At 37.0% G+C, this 18,263-nt stretch overlaps 1 protein-coding gene across 5 annotated transcripts in view; it reads left to right on the forward strand.

Annotated features, from left to right (window-relative positions):
- The window catches only part of LOC139809683 (protein turtle homolog B), a 250,900-nt gene that overhangs the window by 205,949 nt on the left and 26,688 nt on the right, over positions 1-18,263 (forward strand). For all 5 annotated transcript variants that reach the window (XM_071772763.1, XM_071772765.1, XM_071772764.1 and 2 more), the window contains exons 4-10: positions 3,285-3,493; positions 5,271-5,387; positions 6,169-6,372; positions 6,892-7,043; positions 7,994-8,138; positions 10,395-10,525; positions 12,821-12,980. In XM_071772763.1, the coding sequence (XP_071628864.1) occupies positions 3,285-3,493; positions 5,271-5,387; positions 6,169-6,372; positions 6,892-7,043; positions 7,994-8,138; positions 10,395-10,525; positions 12,821-12,980 (1,118 nt within the window). The remainder of the gene's footprint in view (positions 1-3,284; positions 3,494-5,270; positions 5,388-6,168; positions 6,373-6,891; positions 7,044-7,993; positions 8,139-10,394; positions 10,526-12,820; positions 12,981-18,263) is intronic.

Consider the following 18,263-nt stretch of genomic DNA (forward strand, 5'->3'; position numbering starts at 1 on the left):
CCATGTTATGTGCTTTGGCTCATAGCGTTACGAACGAAACAAATGTAAGTCGTAACGTTATATGAACCACGTATATACATGTCACACTGACGAATATTCCAAAATTATTGGCTACTTTTTTCATACATGAATGCTTAAATTGAAAAAATTTGCTCGAGTCTAAATTGACCAAGAAATCCGCAAATGAAAGGAATTCCGGCAATTTTGAGACGCTCTTTAATAGAATGCTCGCGAAAAGTCGCATCTCGTAACGAGATTCTGTTCTCGAAGTGGGTCGACTTCCTCCTTTCTCTTGGCAAGTAATTAAGGGAAGATTACCGATAATAGTTCGGAGGCTAGTCAAAGCGATGCTACAACGTTGACAAAGGAAATGCAAAAGCGTGACACGTTCTGCAATGCACGTGATGCGCATCTCTCATCTGTTTGCAATGTAGTAATCCTTTGTATCTGCATGTCCAACATGCGATTACTCTATTCACTGCTGTTGAAATGTCTACGCGACAGATAAACACGTTTGTAAACGATGTCGAATAGTAATTTTGCGATTAATTGCATTTGTTAGACTGCAGTTGTAAATTATATTTTGTACGCATAAGTAATTCGCATTTTATGCACACTTAACTATAAACGATCCTTATATGACACGCGATAAATCCAATGTGCTCCAAGTGAGTATAATAAAATTACAAACATCTGCGGCTCCTTTTAAATGTTGTATCCTGTTTTTCCACGTCTCTCTTGTATCGCAACCGTAATTAGTCTTCAATGTTCGATAAAGGCAACTTTTTGAAGTAGCAATAATTCCAGAAATAACGTATAATAATTGGAATTGAAACTGACGCGGCTCAAGATGTGTGTCAAATTGAAGATGAAAACGTTGATAACAGTACACTTCATTAACGAAAGTACCATATATACATTCCTTATATATGTCGTTTCATCGCCTGGCATCCCTTTTGATTAACGTAATTTATCGCTCGTTTGGCAAAAGCCGGAGCAAAGCGCTTCAGAAAATCGAAGACGCAGAAAATCGTTCGGACAAGCGAGAGCGTTCACACGCTCGGCTGACGATGTAACTCGCCTTGGCGAACTGGCGCGAGTCATATAAAAGTACGAACGTCCTCTAAGGACCGGTTTCAGAAAACTACTCTGCACATATATCGTTCTGCGCGGCAAACCTTTCTCCGGCTTCGGAGATGCACCCGCACCTGAGCAGGTGCAACGCGAGCGAGCAACGCATTCGTCACACCTCGAATGAAATCAATTCCGACTTTCAGTACAAGCTTGAGATTTGTAACTGTTTTTCTTACGCCGATTTTTCTTTTCAAGATGAAAAATATGTGTAGAAGCATTGATATAAATATTGTTTTATTTTAACTCAAGAAAACGCAATTATAGGATTTCTTGAAATTTTAATAAAAATATATATCCAAAGAGAAATAGCTTTGTATAATAGTCTTTCCTATAAATACAGAATTTATCACATTAAACACGATAAATAAAAAAGTATCATTAATATAAAAGGTAATCATTAATACAAAAAATATTTTCTATTACAACATTATAATATGTAAAAGATATTTTATTTACAACATTCTGCCACTTGACTTGTAAATAGGTCCAGTGTGTATTTGGTTTGGTCGAGAACTAATTAGATATTGTACGAAATTTTCATGCACGTTCACAAAGTGAACGTCGACTGTTCAAAATCTCAACGAAAATATGACCGCCGATATGCAGACAATGTCGACCACAGTACGCTTAAAAGTTTCATGATAACAGAATGCCATGGCATATAACTGACACTATGGTATAATAACGCTGACAGAATCGCAGAACTGCTGTGAGATGTACCCGAGACTATAATACTGCGCATTATAAGCATATACGTTCGAGGAGATAAGGAAATTATAGCGGTTAATTATTACCTCGAGTACATATCGCGTTCGCTTTAGATCTCCTTGCGGTGCGAATCTAATTCAAGAGAAATGAAGGAATAAATTAACAACAATTATCTTAGTTGTTTTTACAGAATTTTTAGTATTTTTGGAACATTAAATCCGATTTTGACTATAGATGATATAACGAGCTTTTTTTTAGAAAACATTTGATATAAAAAAATTGTCACGCGTCGTGATATTTTAATAGTTGACAATAACTAAAAGTAAGAACTGTTTAATTTCAAGTAGACATTAGATTTTGTTATTCAATTCAAGCTCTGAAAACTTAATTCACAACTTCTGTCCATTTCTATCAATGAAGATTAACTTTAATCTCGATTTAACTTACTTTTTATCTTTTTCTAGTTTTAAGAATTAGAAGAAGACAAAAAGTAAGTTAAACCGAGATTATAGTTAATCTGTATTGATAAAAAAAAAGACATTAATAGTATAGTTTATAATTTATTGAAAAATTCTTAATGATATTTTAATGAAAAAGAAATTCAAGAGTCTTTAATTAAAATCAAGATTCGGGATATCCCTTATATGTGCAATGTTCGACAATAATAATTTCGTTATTCGAAGAAAAATTACCTTTTTAAATGTTAAATATGCCGGGCCCAAGCCTCATCGAAAATTTCGCTCAAGCACAATAATGAGTTCTGAAAAGTTACCGAGGAATTTCATTATGGCCCCGATCCGTCGCAAATTTCTTTGGAAAATTTCTTTGTAGCAACGACGCCGCATAAATTCAGTTAGCTTCGTTTCTGTTCGCCTCTTGCCGATAGAAATTCTACGAGGGCAGCGCGCTAGCGTAAAAGGGCCGATATTAGAGGGCAAAGTGTGCTACGAGAATCCTGCGTGACTCTGTACTTTTCTTTGGTAACTGCGCCACGTCGGAGCATTTTTCTCGATTGACCGTCTCGTGAGAGTTTAATAGGGGCAATATAAAAGTTTCTCTCTATACGTCCGCCTGTCTGAGAAACACGATGACGCGCATTAGTGAGTATTGAAGGAAAAAGAAGGGAAAATAAGAGGCGCGCGGGAGCTTTTCTTATTTACGGCTTTTTATAAACAAACTTCCGATCGTTCTTTAACGCGAAATCATAAATATAATATATTGTACCTGAGTTAATCACTCGACATAATTCTGCACTTTATCATGTATTATCTTGTCACGATAATGCCAACTATTTCAGTAAAATCTGATCGTCTGTTAAAATATATTTATAATATTTTTAAATATTAAAACAAATTAAATACTGTTGACTTTAAGTGACTCGCAAAGTATGTTTCGAAATAAAGCTCATCACCTAATAAAATTAAATTTAATTTTTGTTGCAGCTTCGACACGAGAGGGAGGGACAGCCCGGATCAAGGCAATCACTGGCAGGATCACAGCCTAGAAGGACGCGCGTTCTTTAAGCACTCCGAAAGCCCCGCGAAACTTATTCTGGAGAAGGTCCGGGAGAGCGACGCAGCTGTTTACAGATGCAGAGTCGACTTCAAGCAGTCGCCGACGCGCAACAGCAAAGTCAATCTAACGGTCATCAGTGAGTTCCTAAACGATATTCCGCATTGAACTGCCTGATATTCCACTTGAATATAAGATGCGCTCGGCAATAAAGGGAAGCGAGGCACGTTCCTTTGTACCTTTCTCGGGACCGCGGCGTGTGTTCCTTTGACTACACGTACTGCTTCTATACTGTATCCAATTAAATCTATCTGATAATTCTGGTAACGAGCGATCTAAATGAGCAATCTAAAAAACATTTAGAAAATCATTTGTATCGAAAAGCTTTTGATATGAAAAGCTCATTCTTTATTTTTCTAAATAATAGCGCGCCTATTCTGGTTTAAATCACACAACGACGACAAAACAAATCACCATTTTCAAATTGCTTGATAAATCAAAAATTGATAATTGCAAAAAAACGAATTATAAAATCTTTGCGACAGACAGATAATTATCGCGATAATCATTGAAAAGTTTTGATAATTGAATTCCGAATGATGGGACCGTACGACACGCCCCGAGATTATTATTACGTTAATCAGTTTGATATTTACGTTTGCCATGCCGTATCTAATGTAATCGACACCGTTATCGTCCAATAGTCGATATCGGTATCCGACTACTTCGCGCGCGTACGCTACGCTCTCAAAACAGTGCACCATGGCTGCATTTAACTTTTTCTTTTGCAACGCGTTGGAGTAACGTTTCCCTTAATGGAAGAACGGTTACGTGACCGTGGCCGATAATACCGAGCGGATAGACACCGACTCCCTCCGCCAGCGGTGTATATAAAAATTTATTTTTTATCTTGGGTAATAACATTCCCTTAATAGTAAAGGCGGTACGTGACGCCGCAGACTGATACATCATCGTGCAAATTGATTCACCTCGCACTTCGCGCCGGCATCGCGGCACTCGCACGCCGACGCGAATATTAACGTTATTAGTGGCATCGCGAATTTTTTCCCGCATGACAATAGTGTTGATTATAGTATGTACTTGCGAGAGCCTAACTTGAATTCGGAAAAAATAAATATGTCGTATGAAAAAATTCCAATTCCATTGCACAAACAATTCGTTTCTTAAGTCAATCTTTAAAAAAGTAAGTAAAATCTATGACGTTTGCATGTCTGTTTTATTATTCGAATTTTTTTCCTCTTCTTTTACACCAAAATTATTTTATAAAGAAGAAATAAGCGTGTCTAAAGCACAGTTTTATTTAAATTCTTTTCTGTGGGGCGCTATTACGAAGATGAGATCAGAATAAAATTGATAACAATAATTACCGCCATTCTCTCGACTTCATTAACACTTTGCGTGCTAGCGAGGTATCTGTACGCCGTACGCATACTTGCAGTTTTTGCGGCTGACGTACATTTAGGATTTTTCACGTTTTTTATTTAATTCCGTCAGATTAAAATTGCCATTTTGAATTCAGAGATTTTCGTTTTAAATTCAAATTTAGCGGTTCAAAAATATTCCATGGAGCAGTTTGCGTGTCAGTTTAATGACATCTTTGTTGAAAACATTTTTACATAAAGCGCATATTTTTTCTAACATTTTTTTAGCGTTAAATATTACTTTCCTAAAGATTTTTTACTCTGATCCTTGCGGATCTTTTTATTTGCGTTGAATGGGGATTTATTGACATAGCCGTAGTAGCGTTTTATCTTCTTAGGTGACGTTATAAAATTGATACATCGTTGCGTAAATTGATTCGTCCCCAAGCCCCTTTATTCTGATAGACACCGTTCTGATAGACACTCCGAATAAGAGGAAAGATGAAGAGCTTCTTATTGTGAAAATTGTTACAGTACCGCCGGAGCAGCTTAGCATATTGGACGAAGATGGAAGGTCTCATATTCCTCATTACATCCTTGGCCCGTACAGCGAAGGAGCGTCTCTCAATATCACATGTGTCGCCGCCGGTGGTAAGTGCATGACACGTCGATGCACTTTCGGTGCATTTCGCCTTCTATAACGCTCAGGCGCCATGTAGTTGCCTCGACTTGCAGTACTTGAGTTACGCAAAATAAATGCGGCTCGATTTCTTTGACACTTCCAGGCGAATGTATTACACGTGGCCCCGCGTTTTGAATTTCGAGCAATAGAGGTAACGTCTTCGTAGATAAAACAAGGTATAAATATCGAATATTGGAAAAATATAAAACTAAAAGGCATTGTCTCTTGCCTTGATGTAGAAAATGTTGTAGAAACTTTGGTGAATATCTTTTAGTCAGTTGGTCACACCGCATATCAATAGAATTTTGTGGCTGCTTCAAAATAATTATTTATTAATCTCTCTCAGTAATAAACCGATTTTTTTTATTTTAATAGTATTTTATGCGACAGTAATAGATGTATGTGATGCGATACGTACTTATTTCTTTCTCAAATTTGAAATAATTTCTTATCAAAATGAATAGCAATCAAAGTCTTCCGACAATAATATAAAAAAAACATCTGTTTAAAAGATAATTACTTCAAAAAGATTAATATGCAACCACGTTGTTAGCACATTATTTTGGAATTTAAATTACTTTCTCTCAGAAACTTCAGTGACTTTAGCGTCACTATAAAGATTTTAATTTTCATATTTCTGCTTATATAACGGTGCGTTAAGTCGAGATGCGATTACACGCTGAGCGGATGCCATTAGCGCGACGTAGCACCGACATGTATTCACCACTCTGGACCCTTATGTTTCTTCAGGGCGACCGCAACCACGAGTGACATGGTGGCAGGGAACTGCTCTACTGGACAATAGCTACGAGACCGTGGATGCTAAAAGGGTCCGGAACGTGCTGCAATTGGAAAAGTTAGGCCGCGAACATTTGCGTGCGTTTCTGACCTGCCAAGCCACGAACAACAACATGGTGACACCGATATCAAGTTCGGTGTCACTTGATATGAACTGTGAGTATCGACAAAAAGAGATCTTGCGGTTGCGATATAAAAAGCAAATGAAAAGAAGTAACAATTTCATTTCATAAATTTCGTTCCGTTGTACGTGGAAAAGTATGTAAACAGCACAATACATATATTAATATTTATTACTGTTAATAATTGACGGCTAAATTGCAAATCATGATAATATAATAACATCATTAATATGTTATTATTATTTATTATGTAATAAATATTATAGCGAATACAGTATTAGAAAAGAAAAGAAGGGACGCATATGATTAATTTATTGCATTTCAAAATGAAGATAATATACAACTTCCAAAAATGCGTCTTTATAATTATTAATTTTCTTTAATTATTATATTAAATCGGTGCTTAAAAATCGTCGCGTATCGATTGTTACAATTTACCCGGGAAGCGTCGGATGGATTTAGTCTTTACCGGAGAAATTTCTATTAGCTTCACGACCCGCGCGCGGATCGATGGGTGCGCTTAAATCCGAGTGTGACACACACTCTTTTACAGTGAAACCGCTCTGGGTCCAGATTCAAGGAGAGAACCGTCCACTTAGCGCCGGCAAGACCTACGAGATAGGTTGCGAGGTTGTCGGAGCCAGACCGAGCCCGACGATCACATGGTCCAAAGGGAACATGATACTGCGAAATGCACGGGAGACGGTACGATTTAAAATAGATTGTCGACGATTTAATGCACTCTCGTAAATCACACGTGACACACTTGTCCCCGAGAACTCTCCAAATGTGTCTGCGATTATTTTTTAATTTATTTTCTCATTTTTCGAAAATTGACAGAATTGCGTAAACTGCACGCGAGAAGCTGTTCCGAGGCAACAAACGAATTTTTCACAAACATATCGCACTTTTGCGATAAATTGTTAATTATGTATAAACTGCATAAGCTCAATTATTTACTAATATTTACCAAATAAAATGCAAAGCTGCAAAAAATAAAAAAAATTTCTGTTATTATTATCTAAAATATTAATAAATTAGAAGAATTTTGTTACACAATTTATTTTTCAATTTTATTATTAATGTACTTTGTATTGTTATTCTCTATAATACTGTCAGGAGAACAAATTTGTTACACAATTAATTTTCAATTTTGTATTTAATGTGTTATTATCATCTGCTGTTAGGAGAATAAATTTGTTACATAATTAATTTTTTTTCAATTTTATTATTAATGTATTTTGTTTTGTTATTCTCTATAATACTGTCAGGAGAACAAATTTGTTACACAATTAATTTTCAATTTTGTATTTAATGTATTATTATCATCTGCTGTTAGGAGAATAAATTTGTTACATAATTAATTTTTCAATTCCGTCATTAATATTTTTGTTTTATGTGCTTATATTAGTACTTTCTAAAGTAAACGCAACAATTGCGCAATTTATATTTTATCCAATATGATCATTGTAAACTCTTAGAGATGCGAATATTGGGCACTGTAATTGACTAGTAGTAGGTCCAATATTGGCGTAATTATTGTGATCTAGTGGCTCTAATCCGATCACGACGGCGATTCGGAATGTGTATGCATACCGCGATTATTAAATTATTCGGTAAACTGTTTTAAATTCATGAAATCTCGTTGCCGGCAGACGAGTCCCGACGGCAACGTAACAACCAGCATCCTCACATTCGTGCCGAGTATCGAAGACGCCGGAAAGTTCCTCTACTGTCGCGCCAGCGTACCAGATATTCCGGATTCGGAGATGGAGGAAGGATGGAAGCTCAATATATACCGTGAGTGTTTTCACAAAAACGCACTGGGGTGTTCTCGCAATTTCACATCTCGCGTATATATGCGCTCGCACAATAGAAACTTCCATCAGTGTAATATTTTTACAAGCACATTGCGCATGCATGTCATCGTACGTATGCTCTATAAAGTCAACATTAAAAATTTCAATCGAGAATTTACTTCTCTAAACTATTCTTTGTACTTCGCATCCCGCCGCTATATCGGCGGATGCGAAAAACGTTTGCGTAAAACGCAACAACATTTACCGTTGGGATCAAATTCATCGCAGCGGTTACGTTATTTTATTTTAAAAATCGTTACACTGAAATCTGGATAGCAATAGATTCCTTGGCTGAACTGATTTTTCTGCCATGAAAAATTATTAAAATATTTTAATATTCAAAAGAAACTTGTAATTTAAGATTCAAGAGTATCAGTCAGTAATTTTGCTTTAATTTGACATTAGCTTTGATTTAAGATTTAAATGTCAAGGATCTGAATTCGACGAAAGAATTTGTCATTAATATTAACACGATAATAGATGAAGCATACTATTATATTACTTTATTTTAATAAAAGAATAAACTTGCAGTACAGATTTAAAAATAAGTTGCACAAGTATTTACATTCTAAGAAAGTGATTACTCAATGATTTTGATCGAGGAGATTACACGCAACAAAACTGAAACATACAAATTATTTCTTTAAATGTTAAGTGATCTAATATAATTTTTTTTATATTTAGTATGAGAAAGAAAGAGAAGAGAGAGAGAATGGGTATGCGCTGCGGAGCGCTAATAATCCCTTGTAACAGTCAAAGCATCTTTAATAAATAAATAAAAATAAAATATTTTCAATCAATGTCACTGCTAATTTCGCAATTGACGAAAATTTCTTTTCGCGTTAGATGTACTGAATTTCTTCGGTTCAACGCCGGTGGTCGACAACCAGAAACGTTTACAAATACGACGGTTTCCTGTGTTGGATACATTCTTTCAAATTTATCTGCGCGCGGGGGATATCGGCATGGGGCCCAACGGTCATGTCGTCGGGCGAATGTCGATGCCGTAGTCCAAATTGCACCCCCGGTGCAACTTTCCAACGCCATTAATACGCAAAGTTGCAGGACGAATCGCCGCGAAGCGTCGCAGTCCGACTCTGCAGCCGGCCAGGATTAACGCCGTGATTTCACTGTCCAATATAAAAGTTTTCCTCTAACCGGTCCGCGAAAGAGAGAGAGAACGAGATACGCAAGAGCGCGCGGGATAAGCGAGAGGGAGAGGAGTTTCGCGTGGAAATTAATGGCACATGCCGATCCGCCGCGCTGAAGATTCAGTCCGATTACGCGCCGCATTTCCACCACTTCGACTACCTTGGCAGCCCCATTTCCTCGTCTTTCCACGGTTTTTTCCATTAGTCGCGTCCGCCCGTAATTCCACGGAGCGGACGGCGCTGGGAAACGGCGAGAAAATTTACTCTTACTGCGTTTATTGTGAGCGCGAATCGGCGAATCGGTATTATCGGATTCGCGGGCGGCGGGCGTTGCCGAGAAAGGAATCATAAGTAACGACTCGATACGGCGGTCTTTTTTTTATTCCCCCGCGAAGATAATACCGCGGAACGGATACCGGACGACGGTCTCTCAATAGGAAAATGCGCCAGCACTCGATGCGGTTGACCATTTATTTACGAGACTAGGTATCGAGAACTATATACATCCGCGCCGCGAATGGTACTATATTAACGAAATTTCTGTCTCGAATATTTCGACAAGAAATTATGATTAATAGACCAACCAGTCTTTCAATGATTTTTTATAACTTCCTATTACTTCGACAAGAAATGATTATTAATCGACCAACCAATCTTTCAATGATTTTTTATAACTTCCTATTACTCGAATCACACGTGCAAAAAAACATTTAACTCTGAATAAGAGGCCAAGACTGGAAAGAAAAGTAAACTGAAATCGAGTTCTGGAAACTCGGTATAATTTACATGTAAGATAAGTCAAATAGATGATATTTGTCGATCGGCGAGTTGACGTTAGTAAGGTAGTATCAAAATGCGCTAAAAGAAATTCCCTTTCTTGTCCAAACGTCTACGTTTTCGCGTTTTTTCTTCTTCTTTCTGTTTAGATCGATATCTAAGCATCCTAAGCAGTAAGCACTAATAACGCCAATTACTGTAATTAAAGCGGCGTCTCTCATATTGGCACATTTCGCGCGCTTCAGCTTTGATGTCGATTCTGTTTTCAGACGAGCCTGTGGTTACCCTCGAGCTTGGCAGCAATTTGAATTCGAGCGCTATTCGGGAGGGTATCGACGTTTACTTCGAGTGCAACATCAAGTCCAATCCCTGGGTTTACAAGGTTTCCTGGCGCCATAACGTGAGTCCGCACACACAGCTCGCGCACCGCATGGGGCGCAGATAACGAATCCAGTTCAGAAATCGATAATATAAGCCGACGAAGCTTAATCGCGTCGAGATAAGGGAACGACGGCGCGCACCTGCGTCACACCAACTTCCGTCCGAAAACTCGCGCGTTTGATCTGGGATTCGTATCGCCGAGACACACTGCGCAGGACGCATATAAAGCGGACCCCTCGCACAGTAATTAATCTTCGGAGAGCGGCCAGGCTTTAGAAATTTTCTCACAACCGGACCCTTCTCACAACCACTTTGCATTTTAAGGAAAGTCGCGTAATTGTCCTTGTCTCAAATTAGACCCTCCCCCTCTGCGTGATCGAGAAAACGTAACTATTAACGGTTTAATACGTAATATAACTTTTAATACTTTAATACGCATGCGAATTGATTGTCAATAATCTTTGTTTCTGATTAATGAATGGTGAGAAATCCGAGTTTTGACAATTTTAAGAGAACATTATCGAGCAAATCAGGTGTGACCAAATGCGCCTTATATTTACAAAACATTTTATGTGTCGTATTATAAACTTTCAAAATAATTTAGCTGTGATATTTAATGCGTAAAGTTTTTTTATAATCATTTTATTAATATTTGTATGTTCTATTTGAACTAGAAGATAATATTAGACATGTTGTAGTGTTGGTTTTTTTTTTAATTAATTACCAAACAAGTACTGCGCGTGTAAAATCTCTGATTTCCCTTTACTAATATCAGAATAATCCGCGTGTTTGATACGAGATTCCCAACATGAATCGCGCGACACGAATATTGAAATGTCCACACGAGTGGTAATTCATCGGCATCACGTCGCTTTATCCGAATTTATTCTAAACGTAGGTACGCTCGAATACGCAATGTTTTTCTTCTCGCTGTTAGAATGATTCGCGTGATTGATATGAGACGGAAATAACGCAGCGTAGATCGAACTACAGATATATAAATCGGAGCATTTTATCAGTGATTAATAAGAATGCCATTTGTCAATGCCCGAATGTGTTTTAATCCGTTCAATCGTTTCAAACGCTTTGTCTTTATCCATGATAAAGTCATAGACGCGATTGATTTGGAACTGATGGCACAGCATGAATCACAGGTATAAATCAAGATATATCCTGTCGCAATTAAACGCGGCCGGAAAGCAATTGCATTCAATCATCCTAAATTTATTTTTAATCCTACGACACAAAACGTAACTTTTACTGCCGTCGAAATACATATTCACGGCATTTAATAGTCATTAAATTAAAAAATGGAAGAATTTTTTTCAAATAAATTCTTTAATCTCTTTTTTTCAAGCGAATTTATTTAAACGTTTTTTTTTTGCAAGATCTCTTAATTGTTAACAATACATATCTTAATAAGACGAAAAAAGAGAGTTCTGTTAAACTAAAAAGTCTACTTAACATAAATAAATAATAGATAATAACGAGAAAACATTGCAGTGACGGACAATAATACTAGATATATTTATTTATTAATAAATTATATTTAGAAGTTATTGTGATTGACACTACTTGTCAAGAAAAAAGTTTGCTATAAGAGACAACAAGTTTAAAAAATACTTGTTACAAGTTTTGGCTCATCACTGATAAATGTATCTTCAAAATAAGTCAAAGGGATAATATTTGAAATCTATATATGTTGTAACATTAAAGTTATTGCAACGCTCTTCGAACTTTGATATCCGTCGAGCCAATTTCGGTGGCTCTTATCGAACGAATGTCGTATACGCGGAAACACCGCAAAACGCAAATCCCAATCAATTCCCTCGATTCAAAGACTCGAAATTTGTTTCGTGAAAACTCAAAGCCGCTTTCGCAGTCTCGAAAGTCGCACATGCGACGAGGGGACGCGAGAGATCGAAAAACTGTCAGCGTTCCTCGTCGCGAATTTCTCATGCGGGATTTATTATAGCTTAGCCCGTGCGAGAGAAAAAGGACAAAAAGTTCACCCGTATTTTTTGCAGCGTTAATATCGCGCGTAGCAAGTGTACTTAGCCATCCATATTTTTTATAGTACTTATTGTTGGAATTATTTATTATTTTACATTGTGTAGCCAACTGTTTCATACATTTTTTATCAGACAAGGAAGATTATTCTGATCTGTTTTTTTTTCCCCGCTTTCGAGAATGCATCTTCCGATTTGCTAAATATCTCTTGCAAGATTAAGTAGTCTATTACTTGCATTCTGAGCCGCGTTTGTTCACAGTATCTGTAAACACAACGTGACCTCGTTTGATTTCGCATTCGCAGGGCAATCCGCTGTATCACAACACGGCAACCGGAACGATAATAAGTAATCAGAGCCTGGTGCTGCAAAGTGTCACTCGCAGTAGAGCTGGGATTTACACGTGCATCGGCAATAATCAAGAGGGCGACGGCGAGAGCAATCCACTGAACTTGGACATAAAGTGTGAGTAACTGTTACACATATACGCGCACATATCTCCCGAATTTCCCGTCATTCGCTATAATCTACATTGACGCTGTAATTAAATTAAACTATTCTCGCATTATTATTCATGACAATCCACCGCCAGTGCTCATATTTAGATTTCTAAAATTCGTAATTGTTTAAATCGACGATTACTTTTGTTAAAAATATATAATAATTATATAAAATCTTTTTTTTTTATCATATTTTACAAACGTTTTGGAATGTATGTTGAAATTTTATAATTTAAATTTAAATATTATATATAAATTCGCAAAAGACGGATTTCTATAATTATTTAAACCAGAATGAGTTTCTAAATTCATATTTAGAGGAGGAATGATTCTTTGATCTTTTTAAATCTCCAGCATAGAGATATCAGAGTTTATAGACGAAATTTCCTCAGCGTCCCCTATATCTATCGACTGGGAAACGACGATTTTAACCGAAATGGGAATGGCAGAACGCGTCACGTTGTTCTCCGAGTCTAGAGTCTCTCCGGACCAGACGTTAGAGTTAATTTCTGTGTCACTGCATTCACCGCACTCTGGCACGTAACTGATACTGGCACACCGGTATGCGCGGATCGACGTTAAATCAGCTTAGGGGCCCGCTTTGTTTACGAGGGGACATAAATCCGGCGCGTATAGGAGGAAATGTCCGCGCATTCGGTGTGCGGGCGAGGCGAGATCTCAGTTTCATATCGACGGTTTAATATCTCGGTATCGCGCACTATAAAAGAAAACAAGGTTTCATAAAGGTTCCGGCGGCAGAGAGCCGGGCGACCGTAAGGCAATTTCGCATGCACGCGTTAACTTAAACACCATAAGTAAGTTTCGACAGCTTTTTCAACGCGTTATAAAATGGATTACGGACCCGATATTAGTTTCAAAGATGATGAGTTATAAAACTCGAGATGCTATACGGATATAATAGTAAAATTTGTTGCGTAATTATTTGATACAAATTTTACAAGAAACGAATAAACGCAGATCGGGCAAAAAATAATAGTTTAATCATGTCGCAAATTGAAGACTTCCTATCTTTCTCATATATCTTATTTAAAAGTTGTAGCTGATGTTATCGATGTAAAAAGTGATTTTTATAAATCCTGAATTCATCAATCATTCACGTATTACGCGATATATTTCATTCGATAACGAAATAACACGAGATTCTTGCTAGATTTTAACGAGAAATATTGCCGCCTTCGCTGCACAATTCGGTAGAAATTTATTACGGTGATATATATACGCGTTGGTCTGTTTTTGCATTTTCTAAGTAAAATACCTTTCGCCCTGTAGAGTTCAGCGAGCACTAAATCACTCCAAATGCTTTACATACCTAGGAACATATGCACGTACGCGCATAACACCCGAGTAGCCCTGCCTTAAGTCTATGTGTAACTTACGATGACTGACTGACATACGCCACCATTTATATAACAGGTGCGCTCATCAGTATTTAGTGGCTTTAACGCACATAAATTACCCACAGTTAATCCGTGCACGGATTAATAGTTGATCAGTACTCCATCCTTCTCTCCCTGCTCTTAATCATAATGTATGTACAGGTCGTTTATAGAGTCTATACTAATAGAATTATTTAATAAATAATTGAACAAGACAATTTTAATAAAATTTAATAAATTAATAAAATTCTGGATACTTGAATTTAATTAAACTGTGGCAGAGAAAAGAAATTACTTTAAGAAATCGAAAGAAAATATGTCAAGAAGCATCTAAACACTCGTATAATAGTAAAAGCGTTAAAAATTTGTTCTTAAATTTATTTGGAAATTACATTTGTATTATTAACTTTATAGAATTTTGAATCCGAGAGAAATATGTATATGAAAGAATTCTAACGAATTGCGAACCGATTTGAATTATAATGAAAAGTTAAAGCATTAATGGAATTTTTAATCGTTTCATCGCTTTATGAATGCAGTATCAACGAAATCCGCCTTTATTATTTAACTGACGTTGCAGGATGTCTCCGACTGAATCTGTCATGCCGTTATGCTAATTTTTCCTATTCTTTTCTGTTGAAACAGCATTATATTAAAATAGACTTCATTTTTTTCCAAGAGTAGGTATATGTCAGTGAAGATGTCACGCATCTCTCTCTCTCTCTCATCAAAACGTATTTCACAAAAATTTCACTCTGAATGCATGTGTGCGCATTTTTGTGCTGGGGCAACTCCGGTGAAAACTACGCAAAATTTTCGCGTAATTATACTCATGATTATATTGGTTTTAATAACCCTTTTGGCAGGGTAAACGGACGAGTCTCGTGAACGTCGAATGTTCCCGTATAATCCGTATTTTCTTTGTTCCCCCGGGGTGCAGCCTCGCTATTTTACAGCTAACTAAGCGGCTTAAGATCTCGGATACGGCAGAGCCCGGAGGAGGAGCTTCTTGCCGCGCGCATAATTATACGTGCTGAAACTGAATTAAAATCTTAAGCTACGTTACTCGTTCGCACACACGAATTCGCAGATTTTCTCGGACAACCTATATTTGCACCTATAAAGACTTCAATTATTTTGAACCAAAATTATATGCATATTTGCGAAAGGTATTGTATTCTTCCTGAATATACATATATAATACGTTTTATATATAATTTTAGAATATTCTCTCTGTTATATATATCTTTGAAGAAAATGATAATTTGAAAAGAACAGAATATTTGATTTGAAGAAAAATTAGTTTAATTTTCAAAAATATCATTATATGAATCCAAATCGGTCAAGTGGGTCAGGAATATTATTACAAAATAACGCTATTGAGCAGACGAATTTGTCGATCCTAATTACTCAAAGTAATGTACATTAAGGAAAAAATGTAACGATTGTAAATCGTTAGATAACAGTAAAGTTGGATAATGCGAAATATTGGCGAGAAGTGCTTTAAAAGTATTCCAACTGCGTTTTCTGGACACGATGCTTAAAAATTCATCGACCCGCAATGCGTCTTTCTAACGCGATCACGTGTAAGTTTCTCTCGACGTACGTTGCCTTAGACGAATCGATACTAACTTTCCAAGCGAAGATTGTCGTCGACTGAATCTTTGCTCGATTTTTATGTAATTGCGTTCTGTGCGAACGGAATTCGAGCTTCCGTCAGTATCGTGCAAATTATAAGGCAAGCATTGCCGTAACAACCCGTAATTAATGGCATGGAGCCTAAAAATTCTTGCCGTTCTGCTACTCGTTGAAGTTAACGCCGCACTTAATCGGTAGGGTTTTAAACTGGAACGCAGAGCGATTAAAAGCGATAACAGTAATTAGCCAGGAGCGACTGGTCGACAACTGGCTTACATATGTAATCTTAATATTACTCTACATTAAGATTTAAAAAGAAAAGAAAATTATATGTGCACGTTGCGCAGCATTGCGCTGCAGTGAGACACGATATGCAGCATTAATAAAATTTCACGTGACGCGAGAATAATACGACAAAAAAAAAACGCGCCGCTCTTGTCCTCCCAAGCTTGAAGGAAACTTAAATATTCAATAGACACGAGGACCGTGGTACTGTTTATTCAATAATAGATGACACAACGTATTTCAGTCGGAGAGACATATTGACCCATATCAGAGAAAACTTATCTTTGATAATAAAAGTATACGAATTATTGTTTTATATTACTGTCAAAAGTGTGTATTAATGCCGTATATGCATAAGATACACCGAGAAAATAGAGTTCGCGTTACGAGTATAAAGTCACCTTGTGACTCTTGCTCTTTTTAAGCTCTTTTAACTCCGGTACCGGAGTATCTGCAGAAAAAAGCGGAGTGCCGTAATACTTTATATTGGATCATCAAAATACTCTTTATATTGGATTATCATAATACTTCTTACGAGACGGGCGTGTGCAAAGTTCCTTCAAGCGATCTCATTTTCTCTCGTCGTACAATGCGGTTTCGCAAAACGAACATGACATGAACACACGGTCTTTCAACCGATATAGCCGCGCGCAAAATAATCCAGGTCGCTGAAATAGAAATTGCGCGATTAATACTTAATTACACGTCGCGGCAATTTCGTGGCGCTTCTACAACCGCCGCACTTTTGTCACGTGAACTCTATGCGAGACCTTAATGCGAATAAAATATTAAACCCTTTTATTTAGCGCGAATATAAATCGAACGATAAGAAGGTAGTAGCGACGAGATTTCGTCTTTATTAGGCGATTTTTCTCTTGACTTGCTGGAATTGCTTTCTCAGAATCTCTTTATCATAGATGATTCATTATTCTGACATGATATACAAAAGATGTCAAAAATTATAATACGGGCAAGAAAGAAATGGCGCCTTTTGCAAAAGGATTAAGACAGGTTCAAAATAAATTTTAAATTCTTTGAATTTTAAATTATTTTCGAGAGAAACAAAATCTCTATTATGTTTCGTAATCTACACCGTTAAATTTTGAGTGTTATATTATACTCAATTTGAGTCATTTTTAACCGTTCCTATATAAGTCGCCACTCCTACTTAATGTGTCGTTAATTTAATTAAAACAACGGAGTTAAAATAATACTATTTTGTGTCAAAATAATAAATTTTAACATACAGTTAAAAATAACAAAATGTTATTTAATTCAAGATATTGGTTCAGTTTTATCCTTTAACATTTAACGGTGTATCATTCTCAATATATTTTGTAAAATTATCTTCTAAAATTTTTATGACAAATCTTTCGTCCAATACAAGCTTGTATTAGCGTACATTAAATGTGATTATGTGTGTTTCGATCGAATTTATAAATATAAGTAAGCCGAGATTAAAATGTTCGTGTAGTGTGCTATACGCGGCGAATTACGTATAACTTACGCTATAACCGACGACTATACGTGATACGGTAAAAGTATTGGCGCTTTATTTCGCGTATGGCAACAAAATCGTGCCGATTTATAACTGGCTCGATCCAAAACACGACCGTCTCTATCCCCGGCGCGACGGAAGTAGATACGTACGTCATCGGTCAGCCGGCGTGTTATCGGCACAATACGTGCGCTCTCGCGGAATTCGTTTCGCTAACTTTAGATTCCGCTCGCTGTAATTTAATTACACGACGGCGCAAACTAGAATGCCGCCGCCACCGCCGTCGTTGCCGCCGCCGTCGCTGCCCCGGATGAAATATGTCAATGAATTTATCGTAGCCGCCGGGGCCGGACATTTATTCGCGCTGCAAAAGTGAATTCGATTTCTCGCCGGGCGTTTTGATTTATTCGCCGTGATAGATTGGATAGAT

This window comes from Temnothorax longispinosus, chromosome 3 (assembly GCF_030848805.1).
Source record: "Temnothorax longispinosus isolate EJ_2023e chromosome 3, Tlon_JGU_v1, whole genome shotgun sequence".
NCBI lineage: Eukaryota > Metazoa > Arthropoda > Insecta > Hymenoptera > Formicidae > Temnothorax > Temnothorax longispinosus.